The 16436-nt window shown below is 26.2% G+C and overlaps 1 protein-coding gene across 2 annotated transcripts in view; it reads right to left on the minus strand.

The window, feature by feature from the left end:
• Nucleotides 1-12722, minus strand: part of LOC129971165 (probable phospholipid-transporting ATPase IIA) — a 47653-nt gene extending 34931 nt beyond the window's left edge. For both annotated transcript variants that reach the window (XM_056084680.1, XM_056084679.1), the window contains exons 1-4: nt 11343-12722; nt 8986-9156; nt 5060-5201; nt 59-172 (exon numbers count right to left, since the gene is read on the minus strand). In XM_056084680.1, coding sequence (XP_055940655.1) covers nt 59-172; nt 5060-5201; nt 8986-9156; nt 11343-11473 — 558 coding nt within the window. In that variant the 5' untranslated portion in view covers nt 11474-12722. The remainder of the gene's footprint in view (nt 1-58; nt 173-5059; nt 5202-8985; nt 9157-11342) is intronic.
• Nucleotides 12723-16436: the final 3714 nt, after the last annotated feature.

Consider the following 16436-nt stretch of genomic DNA (forward strand, 5'->3'; position numbering starts at 1 on the left):
TAGAAGATCTTTCACAGAATATAATTTTTGCTTTGATGATAATAACAATAAAACTTACCAATGGACCCCAATAAGTATATAAATATCCTATTCTAACATCAGGGATAAATTGTGATAATGCCATAACTAAGAAATACAGGTTCAAGAAAAATTTGAAATGATGAAAGAGCACCTAAAAAGGAAAAAAGAATCAGATATTAACAAAGTAACACTATATTATACATATAAATGACACAAATTTTTGGTACTAAATTATCTTGAATTTTAACTGATCAGGAAACTATGGATCAGTCCATATGCTGAATATCCTCTTTAAGCAATATGATAGGTCCATGTTACTTTGTATTACTGTCTATAAAAAGGAAGGCCAGGATTGCAGCGCCATGGAAAAAACTCACACAAGCTTCAAGAATCTTATAAATATAATGATGCATGGTGACATTATCTACATCAAAGCGATATACCACTGGCCAACATGATGCCACCTCAGAGAATGATTCTTCTGCCACCCAAATAGAACATTTCCCTGAGGGACGATAATGTGGATTAGGTTATATCCAGATGAAGACAAGAAACACTGTCTGCTGAATCTCTATTCATCAGTGAAAAGAATAACAAACACACATACATCCTCCCATTCTTGGTGTATCCAAGAAAGATGCTGTTTAGAACATTATGCATAAAAAGCCCCCTCTTCTAAGCATTTCTACATTGTTCCACTGAATTTTTTCCTCCCAAATGCAACAACAAAGGTCACAAGACAGCTCAGTAACCATTTCTGTTTATGTCATTGTGCACTTAATGCCAAGAATCGATCCTGTGCAGGTGTCAACATTTTTGGACAGTCTTGGTCAGGCATCTAGGTGATAGAATTAATTCTAAATATTTGATACTACGACCAGGATCTAATTATTGGAACCATTAAGCTACTTTCACTTCAGATTGATCAGCTTCAAATCTACCAATACCTTTCTATCTTCTTGAATCATTTAAATGATTATGAGAACTCATTCTCATCGCAATTAGTCACACTTGTAGATTCTAACTCAATATTCACAACCTTGCAGCCAAAAATCTCATATGCTTAAATGGTAAATTTCACATTCAAAACTTATACTAACACCGTTTATTCAAAATGTAAACATTGTGTTATCCATTCTTTGAAATATATAAATACAAATTTTAATAATTTTAATGATAGCAGTTTTGAATCATTATAAGAAATGTGCAAGTGATCTTCATTTTGGACATCAGTAATATCAAATTTATCTTTTCCCCTAGGAAAGCTTTTTGAATATATGTTAATGACCATCTATTAACAGAATATGCCTTTCTATTAGTGAAAATTTATGAAAAAAAAAAAAAAAAAAAACTTTCAAACTTTTCCATTAAGATAGATGATAACTAATAAAGTATTCCATTAAGTATGCATTAATTAAAAGGCTTTCCACTCTGTAATAAATCTTTCTCTTCTGTCACACAATTTTTCAAACATATTTTGGGACCAACAATGATAAATGCTTTTGAAACAGTACAGCCCTTAAAAAACTGTACAAAGTATTTACAAGGGGAGGGCACGGGGTTGAAATCCGAGATTGGGATGAGATTTAGCATAATGATGGTATGCATTTAGAATATTCATTCATGAAAATATTAAAATACAATGGCCACTCAATTTATGAGAAAATGGTTCTCGAACTTTTGGTAAAGTTTATATACTGATAACTTGACTCCCGTTATGATGTTCCCGATGGGACGGTTGCCTAGGTAACCGTCTCGAATGCGGAAAGTCAGGGTTCGAACCACGCTAGGAATTTTTTTTTTCTTTTTTAATAACTTTTATCAATTAAAAATTTACAAATACTCTTACTTAATATGTTTTTAATTTTTTCATCCAAAATAAATATTTATTATCAAAATACGTAATAATAAAATTAAATTTTCAAAGAAAAAATTATAAATAGAGATGCATTTTTTAAACAAAATAAAATTATTTAAATTTATTTAACTATTTACAGATAGTTTTAATCAATATGCTACTTATTTTTATGCAAAGATAAATGTTTATTATTTTAATACTTAAATTGTAATTTAATATTTAAAAATAGTAAAAAAGTAATAAATAAAATAAATGGTGATAATTATTAATTATAAATACTCATATCGTAAAAAAAAAATATTCAATATTTCTAAAAAATTATCCTATATGCATTTACTTTTGATTATATACGAGAACCAGAATGGTAACTACAGTAAAAACGTTGGAAACAAAATATATTTTGACATCTTGCACAACTGATAAATGATGATTGTCCACATGAGCAAAGTTTCTTTGAGAGATCTATGGGAAAACAAACTTCATTTGCATTTAAAAATATCTCTTTCATCAGAAAATTGGGCAGTGTACCTACCATACATACCTTATCATTAAAAATTGGTGAAGACGATTGAATTTTTACACTATCTTTGCAAGAATTTATTTCTTGATCATGTTCGATTAAATAAGAATTTTGTATACCCTTAACCCTTAACTGGGGACTTGCAGTCTGCGAGACCGATAGCGATGGATTTTCGGGCACCCCTATTCTATTTTTAGCTCAATTAAATGGATTGACCCTGTAGCGCCCTGTTTTGTGACCCTCAATACATGTGCACTTTTTCAACTGATTTCAGCAGATGCTTTTTAAAATAATTCAGTTATTTCTTTGAGTGCAGTCTCTAAGACCGCACCTCCTTATTAATGTCCCAGTGATAAGCAAGGCTTAGGAAATGGTGCTAAAACTTAAGCCCTGAAATATCATCCAATTTACTGATCCTATTTGGAAGCAGTGCTCCAGACACTTTTAAATGAAGCAGAAAGTGATTTTAGTGAGAAAGATAATTATATAGAAGAGTTTTTCGATGAAAGTTCACATTCAACTGATTCTGATATGTATGCTCAAACATAATTAATTTTTCTAGTGATAATCTATTTCGAAAAATTTATAAAATATATTATATATATATATATATAATATTTATAGGTTCATTTTTATACTAATTCTTAACCTGTATGTTTAAAATGGGCCTAAAAAACCGTGCTATGAAAGTCACACAAGCCTATAAAAAAAGGGCCAATTTTATTTTATTATTTTTCATATAATTGTTGAATTTTATATTATATTGTCTTCTATATATCTTCATATATGGTAAAAATAAATAAGATTTAGAAAGTAAAAAGTAATATGTTTTTTCAAGAATATTATTTATTATAACATGTAATTTGGGAAGAAAATGTATGTTCCAATGCATTTACTTTCTTCAATGATAATATATTTTGAAAAATTTCTAAAACATATCTATATATCTAAGAAAAATATCTGCAAAATATATTGGCAGTTTTTCATACTAATACATTCATTAGAAAATTTTATTTGAGTGATGAAATGCAGTCTCGTAGACCGCACCTCCCCAGTTAAATCCTAAAATTTCACCTCCCCAGTTAAGGGTAAATAAGCTTTGGGCCATCTGCCTACACATTCAAAAAATTAACACCTGCTCTCTACTATTTCTTTTGATTATTGCAGTTGGGGATGTTTGTTTATATATTTAACAAATATCAGCTGATTCCTTCAATTTTTGATATAAATACAGCTTCATTGAGTTAGAATTGATAATTTATTATTATTAAAATCCAAGAATTTGAAAATTGTTTGAAGATGATGTAAGCAAGTTAAATTCTCTGTAGCCATTAATAATGCGTTTTTAATTATTTTTCCTTTAAACATTAAATTATAATTTAAGTATTATAGTCTGTGTATTTTCTGTAGGCAGTACAAGGTTACATTTTCTACCTCGTTATTGGTTGTCTGGTACCAGCAATGTGGTAGAAAATGTGACCTTGATCCGCCCACAGAAAAAACACAGACTATAAAAGAATAAATATTTATCCTTGTATAAAAATAAATAGCATATTAATTAATACTATCTGTAAATAGTAAATTATATTGAAATAATTTTATTTTGTTTAAAACATGCATTTGTATTTATAATTTTTTAAAAATTTTAATTTTATTATGTATTTTGATAATATTTATTTTGGATGAAAAAAATTAAAAACATTAATTAAGAATATCTGTAAATTTTTAATTGAATAAAAGTTATTAAAAAAGAAAAAAAATTCCTAGCTGCATATAAGATGTATTAGACAACCTAGACAACCATGCAATGGGGATCATCGGGACTGGAGTCAAGTTATCAGTATATAAACTTTACCAAAAGTTTGAGGACCATTTTCTCAAAATTGACTGGCTATTGCATTTTAATATTTTCATGAATGAACATTCTAAATGTATACTATCAATATACTAAATCTCATCCCGATCTCAGATTTCAAACCTGCATCTTCCACTTGTTAGTTGAAAAATACTCATTCTAGTTTATCTTATATGCTGCAGTTAAAGCAATGAATAAAAAAAAATCTATATCTAGTAATGAAGAATTCTTCAAGGAGCTTTCATCCTGAAGAGTTTATGGAAGAAATGAATAGAATGAGATTTTTCGTTTTATAAAAAATAAGTCATCCAAAAGCTTTGTTTTATATATTTGCTTTTCTCTGCATTATTATTTGAAAAATTTATTCTCATAATGAAACCAGTTTCTGGAGAAATATTCATCAAGAGAATGCTAATTATTAATCAAAAAGAATGAACCGAAATTTGGTGTCAAAAAAAATTCTTATATTGTTTCAATATATCAAGCTTTTTTTAAGTTATTAGTGTTTTAGAAAATATCAAAATTTATATTTGATGGAAAAACTCTGACTTAAAGTATAAAAATAATCCAAGAAATTAAAACCCATTACTAATAAAAAAAATAATTTAGCATAACTAATATTCATTTGAAATATTGTAAATGTAATGATATTCATTTATGTATACCGTTTTTTTATCTTTAAATGTCAGTTCCCCCAGTTTTGTAAATTGTTAAAAATTCTTGTTATGGTTTAAATATTTCTATCTTAAGGGCTTTCTAGCTTTAACTAAATCTTTTTTCACAAAGCTCAAAAAATACTACTTACTAATGGAATAAATGTCAGAATATTATATTTTTGATTTCTAATAATATTTGGTGGAAAGCTCTCATTGTTTGTTCGACCTATGAAAACAGTGCGAGCCTTGTATTTTCTCTTACGGCACAATATAGACATGGCTTTGGGAAACCTGAAAAAGCAATATCTAGAATTAGTTTTTGAAATTTTTACTAGTAATAAAGATGAATATATGTTTATGTGTGAATTAGCACTCTACAAGCTTTCACTTGACCTAGAACTAACAAATTTGGCATAAGTATACTTTGAAGGGTGTGAATGTACACCTTGGAGCCCTTTTTTTAAAAATATTAATTAAAATTTTAATTCAGAATTGAGTAAAATTTTGGAGTTTTTCTGCAATAACATCCGTAATTATTGTACTATTGTAATTATTATGTGTACAAAAATAATTTCTATATCATCTTAAATTTCTAAAAATTATCTTCTCAATGATCTGAATTTTTCAACACAGTTCCTATTTTTAAATGATTATTAAAAAAATATTTTTTAAACATATTTTCCTACAATTTATTTCATGCAAAATAAAATTTAAATTAAATTGCACAAAAGCTTAAATTAAAAGATTAAGTTTACACTTTTCTAAATTAAATTTGCAATGAGGGTCATCTTCAGCATGTATCTGTAAAAGTGAAAGAAACACACTATTTTCCAGAAAGATAAAAGTAAGCCTAAGTTTCATGTGAATTTTTAAAATATTTTTTATTATTATTTCAATAATTTTGTAGTTTTTAAGACAAATATAATTTATCTATCTATCTATCTATACACTCTAACTGGATTGCAACACTTAATTTCTAAACATCTAGTATTAGACATTTATACTTATTTAAAAAAATTGTTCTAAATAAAAATTGCTATTTTATGCAGTTTATAAAATAGTTGGATCAATAAATGTTCTAATGTATTAAAATTTAATATTTTTATACAAACCTTCAGTCCCACAAATCAAGTTTAATAAAATATACTTCAAACATTAATATTTTAAATAGGAAGAAAGGTATACTCTATTGCAACTAAAACAATTGAATGGCGATAATTTGAATATCACTATCAATCATATATCAAAACACACGATTTTATATCACTTCATTGACTGTCTCAAAGAAGATATGTCAATCAATACACATAGTTTCCAAATAGCTAATTAGCCTAAAATTAAGAAATTGCTGATTGCCTAAAATAGCAATACTCAAAACTTCATAAATCAGTCAGACTTGATCAAAAGATAAACAACAACCATTAAGAAAGCTGATAAACAAACAAACAAAAATTCTTTTTGTTTTAAAAGTTGCAGTGTCCAGAATATTTCACTGAATATGATTCTTTAAGACAATAAAATCGTAATTTTTTCAGAAGTGCATTTATTGGCTAAAACAAAGTATTAAAATTTATGCCATTTATATTCTTTTGAAAATAAAATTAAAAACTGAATTTTATGATGATTAGAAAATTTTTTATAGATTAATTCTATCAGATATCACATAAATTCTTAAAAATATTTTCTAGTGCGCATAAGACTTCAATGTTGAACAATGTTTTCTGCACTCATATTTTTTAAAATATGTTTGGTTTCAGCAAAAACATTTTTGCATTATTTGAAGTTTAATCATATCTTCAACTTTTATGAGCAGTGGCAGAAAATTAGACAGTTACATAATACAATAAACAGAACAAATAAAGCTTCTGCAACAGTATAGATACATAGATGAAAAACATTTTGGTCAAGAAGCTATTAAGAGACCAAATTACAAGAAATATTTAACCTGTAACCGGGCAATTAATTTATATTTCATTCGTTTTTCATTGAAATATTTCATCATACCCAATTACCAGGTAAACTGAAAATTTTAGGCAGCATTAATTCTGGCAAACCAGTTGGTTGCTCTAAGATAGTTAGAAAGCATAAAAATTAAGAAGTACTCATTAACATTAAATTATTAAATATCATCATTAATGTTGCTTTAAAAAACAGATCTTGCTTTCCAATAAAAGACAAAAAATTTAATTTAAAAATACATTAAAATCATAATTAAAAATGCATTATAGTAAGTTACAAAAAAAGTAACATCAAAGAAGTATTTACTGTCAACAGATGTAATTATTATTATTATTTTTGTATTATCAGCTAATAACAAATCTAAAATAGAGAGCTATAAAATTCATACATTAAAAACATAGCAAAAATTTAAGTATTATTGTGTAAATTGTCAAGTTCTTAGATCAGAGTCCAATATTTTAAGGCAAGTTTCCAATATTTTAAGGCAAGAATTTTACAATACAAATATTATAAAGCAATTTCAAAGCATTAAGTTCTTGAAAATTTGTTAAATTAAAAGAAATTATAGCAACAAATTTTAAATAATGTGATGTACTTTCTTTTTTCTAAAAAAAAAAAAGTTAAAAGATATTTATATTAGAAATAACTTAAAACAAAATCTTACAAAACTATTTCAAATCACTGAATTAAAAATTGTTAAAAAAAAAAAAAAAAGGCAACTTTTTTTGTAGTTTAGTCTGCAATCTAACTAAGGAAGTAGAAAACTTGTCATTTGCATACAGAAATTAATATTTGTAATAAAGTTGGAAAAGACAAAAATATAAAAATGATTAATTTGGAAAAGGTAATTTAATTTGAGATGTTTATTTTTAAAAAATACTTCTATTAAAATAAAGAGTATACAGGAGAAAAATATAAGCACAAATTTTAAATAATCTATATAAAAAAAAAATGTTTCCAAAAAGTAATACATTAAATTTGCAATTCATTGAAAAATTTGATGATTTTTTAGCTTTAAAAAATAAATTTAAAAACTTACACAATTTCAATTTTAAGCTATTTACTAAAAATAATTCAGGGGTCAAATGGATGAACAATTCATTAAATACAATACAAATTTTAAAAAGCATTTCTTGGAAAGATTGACAATTTACAAGAAGTAGCATAATACCAGAGCAATTTTTGAATAAAAAGGAATTATATCACATGTTAAAAAAATTGTTCATTAATTTTTAAAATAAAAATACATTACATAGATATTTAATAAATGATTATTCTTAACCTCGGTACTCAAGGGCAAAAATATAAATCTTTAATGTTAATAGGCTGCTTTTAATAGGGGTAGAGTCCTGTAAAGACCCCCCCTAATTTTTTTTTTAGGTAAAGCAAATAGCCATGTATAATTTATTAAAAAAAATTCAACTTGGATGTATAGTAGAGAATAATTTAAGGAAGCTCACAGGTTTTTATTAAAAAATAAAATTTAACAAAAAAAAAAAGGGTTCTGAAAATATGCTGTTCAAATATTTATCATTTCTGAAAATTACCATCAAACTATTCACTACATTTTCAAATGAATTAAACTTGGTATAATAAAAATGAGTTAGGTTCATACAGTCTTCAAATATCTAACTCAAGTAAATATCCACAGCTAAAGATAACACTAAAGTAAACAAAAATCCCTAAAAATTCAATGAAACATTGATAAGTACATAAAATTTAATGAAAAGGATGCTATTTTTCTATTTTATATAATCCATGTTCCTTTTTCTTGGTTCAATATAAGACCAATAAAGATTAGAGAAAAAACAAAACAGCCAATACAAAAAGAATTTCAAGGAAATAAAAGAATAATTGTAATTACTTAAGATGTAATTGAATAAAACAGAGAAGGCATGTAGTGGTGTTTTAGAAAAATCAATATAATAATGAGAAAAACAAGCAATTAATAAATTGACTAACTGTATCAAATTGATATTAAATGAAACAGATAAAATATAAAAATTAAATTTATAATCCATTGTAATATAAAACAAGATCATTGACTGACAAAACCCTAATCGGTTATTATACAATAAAAAGTATATAAAATTAAAATATTCTTATAAAATATTACCTATTACAGAACAGCTGTAGACAATGACAAAAAAAGCTGAAAAACTTGTATTTTAGACTTCTTTTTTTCCACAGCAAGTAATGAGGTTCTAATAAGGAATCATCTTCTCCAGCTTCGAATCCTTCATCACTACTTAGAATAGGCTCAACAGAATCATTTATCAAGTGGTTACTGAAACAATAATGAAAAAAAAATACATAAACCTATAATCGAAATTCAAGATAATCCTTAATAAATTGCAGTATGAAATAATTATGAAATTTGAGGGATTTCAAATTGATTGCTCTCACTTGCATAAGGATCTAATGAGTAGAGAACTACTACTATAGAATTAAATTTTATTTATAACATATTTTGAATGACAGCCTGAAATTATTTAAGTTCAAGTGAGGACACAATGAAAATTTACAACTTCTGAAACTAACTTCATTTCAATTTATTAGGCTTCACAAAATCAATAAAAGAAAGCAAAAAATAATTATAATGTTAAAAAAAGTACTTTCTGAAATAACAGAAAATGATGAAAAATTTCCAGTAAGTTATATTTAGTACAGACTTTTTCCATGATCTACAGGCCAATAAAAATAACTGACTTGGAACTGAAAATTCTTAATCCTAAAACGATTTCCAATTCATTACAACTCACTAAGTCTTGTGTGATGAAATTTTAATCTCAATGACATACTTTTTTTATATATAAACTTGCAGAGAAACAAATTTTACTCAAATCATATTATGGACTATTCCTTTCCTTTGATTAAGCAATAAAATCTAATCTCTTTATATAGTTTTCTGAAGTAATGGTTGTTATGACATGCATTTCTTGTAACAGAATATCCAGGAATAAGCTGGATAAATATTTATTCATGTAAGTTTGCAATTCAAACAATTAATGTCAAAATACCCTTCTTTTGAGCAACAATACATATATTTGCATAGCTGATAATTCTGAAATTTTAAATCATTTAAAAATTACACAATTTTCTAACTATATTTTATTGTAATGATTTAGAGTAAATAAATTTTTAAAATTTTAGAAATGTAAACATTAATTATTTTTTCACCCACATGCTTAAAACTCTGAGGGAAAAACAATTACTAGAGCTAAGTTTAAGTAAAATATTGCTAGAAAAAAAAACTTTCAGAAATGTCAATAATATTTGAAACCAACACTTCTGTAAGAGTATTACATATCTAGTTCTTGATCTATCAATTTCAAATCATGAAAGAGTGGGAGGAAGAGACAAAATGAAGGATGTTAAAACTTTTATATTTAGGGGGGGGGGGAGAAAAGAAAAGCATATAATGTACAATTTTTTTTTTTTTTCCTTACTAATTTTTAAGGATTAACATATAGGTACAAATTCTAGGTGAAACTTTTTTTAAAGTAAAGACATGTAAATTAAAGATATAGAAAATCAGGGAACACCAGGAAATAACTTGAAATGGGGCTTAAAATTATAAAATAAGTACAACACATGATATATAAAGCAGATAAAAATTCCTTTATGTGTATCTGGGACTCAATTTTTAGTTTTACTGTTTTACTTATTAAAACAAATTATAAATATTAAGACTAGAATTCCAATAATAAAGAAAAATACTACAATTTAAAGTAAAATTAAAGATTTAAATGCAGAAATTTAATATCAATGCTGATGCAAAACCTTAAACAAAAGACATCCTTTTTTGGAAAAAGAAGAAAAAGATTAGATGCATCAATTTCTGAAGGATGGTTTTTGAAAGAAAGATAATTGCTGCTGTATTTTTAATTTGTTTAATAAAAAAGGATTGTAAATAATTCTTAAACAACAGAAACTACAAAGATGACAAAGAATATTCAAAAAGAAACATTATAAACTATATCTTAATAAAAAAATAATTGAAATAAATGGATTAAAATCTTCAGCATTTCAAACATGACAGGAATAAAACAAAGAGGCAAAGAATCTAAAACAATTTATTTTATTAAAATTCTATACATTTAAATAAAATCTTCTCATTTAAATGATTAAAGGAAGAAAATATATATTTTTTTTATTTTAATTGAAAAAAAATCCTTCATAGGATTATATATGTTCAGCAAACAAATGAACTGAAAATCATTTCATAAACATCTTAAAACTTCAGATGCATAACTTTAAATACAATCACTAATATATAATTATTAATATTTAAAATTTATTTTACTTGCAACAAGCTTTCAAACATTTAGCAGAATATCACAATTTAATGAAATAATGTACGAAATATTGTATAACCTACAAGTTTAAATTGTATTCAAGTTTAGCGAAATACAAACTTACACTACAAATGCAAAAACTTATAAAAAACATTTTAAGTTTGGGGGTACTTACGAAGATCTGGATGGTCGCCAAGTAGTAAACAAAGCGAGCGATAGCTGACCGACGTCGGTTACCCATTCGTTTCTGCATGGGAGTGATATGAACCATCGGTCTGTTAGGTGTGAAGAATGTTCAAAAAGCATTCGATAGAGTGTGGCTATAAGGACTCATTTATAAATTTATCTCTTACAACACTCTCGTAAAATTAATTTCCTCCTTCCTCTTTAACAGAAATTTCACAGTACGCGTTAACGCCACACTCTCCAAACTTCGCTCCATAAAAGCAGGTGTTCCGCAAGGAGCTAAATTATACCCCACCTTATACTCAATATTTATTAATGATATACCTCAGAAACACAATACCAAATTATGCATTTTCGCAGATGACACAGCTATACTGGCCAAAAACAGAAACATAAAATTCATCACTCAAGCATTAAACAAACACATCCAAGAACTAGAAAGCTGGTTCTCAAAGTGGAAAATCGCAATAAACGCCTCAAAAACAATAACAATGCTTTTCACAAAGAAAAGGAAAATTACCTAAAACCTAATTAAAATTAATAAAGTTGAAATCCCATGGTCTCGGGAAGCTAAATACCTCGGTGTAATATTAGACAAAACCTTAACTTGGAATCCCCATCTTAACTATGTCAAACAAAAATTCCGAGATAAAGCCCGTAAATTATATCCCCTTATTGCTCAGAATTCAGAAATGACTAGGGAAAATAAGTTGCGTGTTTATACAGCAATGCTAAGACCTGTCCTAACGTATGCTTGTCCAGTTTGGGCATACGCAGCAAAATCAAACATAAACATCATAGACAGGTGCCAAAATATAATCCTTAGACAAATAACAAAAGCGAGATGGTTCATGAGAAACGACGATATAACACGAGCCCTCAATATCCCTTCAATAAAAGAATTCATAAAAAGCATTGCAGAAATTTTTTTTCACAATATAATACACATTGATAACGAAGCAATAAAAGAGATAGAAATTTATCAACCAAACAAAAATAGCAAAAGACCCAGACTAATTCTTCTATAACGTAACCAATTTTAACCTAATGCTAAAACTCACAAATCAACCTTCTCATCTCGACCACATTAATTTTAAATAAATATTAAATTAAAAGTAAATCATAAAATTCCCCCTATCTATCCCCTCACCTTATCGCAATCAAAGTTCTCATGAGCTATACCGTAATCCTTCAAGGGACAAAAACCTAGATAATACTCCAACCCCTGCACACCTCCCATACCAAGGCAAGATGCATCTTCGCTCCTCCTCTGGAAATCCACCAGAATTGGACCCGCCTCCTATCAACAATTTTCCACTCAAGCCCCAGACCTCATCCACTCCAGCAAATTTAGAACTCACCATTACTGATTGTGGACACCACAGAGAAGCGGATAGCGAAAGAACGATCGTACAATGTTAACGGACTTAGAAATTTTCTGAACAGGAATGAGTGTCTCTGCGCATGCTCAGATTTTACTGGAGAAAATAAGTAATATTCACTATGGTTCATGATTGTTCTCTCGCTATCCGCTTACGTCAGGAGCATCATCAAGATGAATTTTTTCGGTGTTTAGAAAATCAAAAATGTTAAAAATATTTTATCATTTACAAATATTAAAAAAAAGTAGGAACGTTTTTGTCAACGTATTTCGAAAGTTAATTAAAAAAGTATTTTATAAATAAAAATGTTTTATAATTCAAACTTTAAAAACAGAGTTGACTAATGATTTCTTAAATATATAATGAAACTTCCTGAAAATTGAGAGTAAAATTAATGTGTCTTCAGCACTATATTGAGGATGTAAGTTAGGAAAGTATGGTTATGTTTTTTTTTTTTCCTTTCTTATATTTAAAGTGAAATAAAGGTTAACCTTATTTTTTTTTAATTTTAAATGCTTTATTTAAAAATGTTAGTAATCAAATACCCATATCTATGAATTTAATATAACAATTTAGAAAACTTAAAGAAATTTATCTTCCTTTGAGGAATTTCTGAGAATAACATTTGAAATCATTTTAAAAAGAGCTTTTGAGCAACAAGGAAGTATCAACCAGCATATTAATTGAATCTGCTGTTTTTCTTCATATCTTTTTTTGTTGAGTATTTTAGTTAAAAAAATTTCTCCTTTTTTTTTTAATTGAAAGATGAGCTGATAAAAAATTACAAATTCTAGATCTTATTTTTGTAGTAATTTGAAGTGAGAATAAAAAATACACTAATTATATATAATACTAAAGATTCCGACTATCATCGTAATCCTAGTTAATAAAAAACAGGATTATTTACATCATGTTTCCTAATTTTTCTAAGAATTTAATAAATCTTCCGCTTAAAGATTCCATGTAATCAATCCAAATTCCATTTAATCAATGTATTTTTTAATGAAATAATAACTTTAACTATTTTTGCAATAAAAGTACTTTGTGTACATAATAATTTTAAATATAATAAGTATCTACATCCTCTCAATGGAACGAAAATTTCATCTAAAACCTATTTTTGAGCAAAGAATTTAAGGGAATATAATTCTACTGATTTCAATCATTCCTTAAATTTTATATCAGTCTAATAAATAATTGAAAAAATAATAATAATGAATTATAGATTTGAAATTCAGTTCTGGCAAAGAAAAAAGCCATTTGTCAAATTAACTGTGATAAACGTGAACTATTCTGCAGCTACATTTTTTTTTCTTCAGTGGCAAGGACTTTCTTTTAAAACATATACACTTTTTGTTACTTCATATACTTTAAGTTTGATGAGTACTGAGAATTCAGAGAATTTAATTTATTATCTCATTCTTTCAGATATATTTAAATAATACAGATATGTTTTTAAAAATTTGATTTCTGAACATTTCAATTTTTTTGTTTGAAATTATGAATTATAAATATTAATAATTTTATATTTTTATAAAAATTTGATAAGATATATTATGTTGCCATATATTGAAAAATGTTAGTGTTTTATAGAAAAATTATGAGAGATTTCTTACATCATCATATTCATTTTTTTTATTTTTAGCAATAAATATTTTGATATCTTTACTTGACATTTTTCTAAGCTAAATGAAAGAAAAAGTGTACTGAAATGTAAAACTGAATCTGATTACTCTTAACAAAATATAAGATGAATACAGGGCTAAGTTATAAATATAAACATTTTTCAAATATCAAAATCACTAAACAAATTTTGAAATTATAAATTAAATTATTATGAGTATAATTTAATATAGAATTTGCAAAATTTTTACAATTTATAGGTAGAAAAGATAAAAATCAAGGTAAGAAAAAAAAAGAAAAAAAAAAAAAAAGATTAGTTCTCTAAAATATCTGAAAATTTCACAACATAAATATAATTGCCATTGTATACAAATTATAAAAATTAGAAAGCATAACAAATTCTGAATCTTCTGGACTAATCAATAATACAAAAACTCAAACAATATAATTGAAGAGATTTTGAGGAAAAAAATTGCAGAATAGTAATAGAATTCTAGATTGACAAAATAGAAAGTTCAAAATAAAGTTTACAACCAAATATACATAAAATATAACATACGTTCTGCCATTATTGAAAATCATTGCTATTTTTCATGAAGTAATCAGTAATACAAAAATTCAAACAACATTATAATGAAAATTTAAAATTATATGCATTTAAAAAATTGCAAAATATAGAGGGTTAAAGCAATACATGAGTGACTTGACAGAGAATCTAAAATAATGTAAAATTTATAAATGAATTTAAAATCATATATGTAAGATTATTATATTCCTTATGAAACCTTATCATCATATTCCTTGTGTTATAATTGAAAAAAAAAAGAACAAAAAAAATATTGCTTTTGGATATGCACTAATCAGAAATATACAAAAATTAAATAACAATGAAAGTGATATATGTAATTGTGAAAGTATGTGATTAATAAAGCATATATTGAAAAATAATACAGAACCATAAAGAATTTTATATGGCTGAAACATCATAAACAGTTTTAATATAAAGCTTTATATATATATATATATGATTAAATAGGAGAAAATGATAATAAAACAATTTTTTTTTTTTTTTTACAAAGCTGATATTTTAAATAGAATAAATTTTTATTTTTAATAATTGCAATTTCGAAAATTTGATAAAATTAATCACTCAAATGATTAAAATTCTAATTTAAATCATTGCATAGAATAATTCAATTAAAATTATTTATATGCGTATCTATACATATATATGCATAATTCTAGATAATGACACATTTAAAGTGTTAAACAAAAATCTAAATCAAAGCAAAAAAATTACAGAATAAATAAAACAAATAGTCTAAAAGTATTTGCATACAATAATAAACTTAAAATAATATTATATCTGATCCAGAGTGCGTAGTGTGAAATGGATGCAAAAATTAAGCCCTTCGAAGCCCCTTAGCGAAATGTTATCGATTAGAGCTGCCTGGTGGATATTTCTCCCGAAAAATTTTTCTGAGTCCGTTAGCATTACATGGTCGTTCTCTCGCTATTCGCTTCTAAAAATTCTAAAAAAACTACTTAAAAAACGAGGTACTTAGAACCATAAACATATACAAAAAATATATAGCTAACATAAATTCAATTTAATTCCAAAATCATACAACTAACCTAAAAATAATTTAATTCAAGTCCGCATCCGTTGAAAATAGTTGTCAACAATCAGAACACAATGCGCATGCGTGGATTTTCACCGCCAGTTATGGTAACACAAATGCTTGAATTTTCTACGCCAGTTGGGGTAAGATACGCAGATTAGAAATTTTTAATTTCCCTTATTATGTTTTATTTTAATTCAAAAATACTTCAGAATGAATCTGAAAGATCCATTAATTAACAATGTTTAATTTTAAATGCATCAAACATTAAGAAAATAAACAGAATCGTTTGAAATAATCGGACGAAAAATGTTAAGCCTAACCTCATTAGCGTGGGGGAAAACTGAAGCCTTACTCAACAGAGAATAAGGTCAGAACTGGGAGGCCTCGAATATTTTCCTCAAGGGAGAAGCATGACATGATCAGAGAAGTAAAAAAGAACCAAAAAATAAGTGC

This window comes from Argiope bruennichi, chromosome 6 (genome assembly GCF_947563725.1).
Source record: "Argiope bruennichi chromosome 6, qqArgBrue1.1, whole genome shotgun sequence".
NCBI classification, from domain to species: Eukaryota; Metazoa; Arthropoda; class Arachnida; order Araneae; family Araneidae; genus Argiope; species Argiope bruennichi.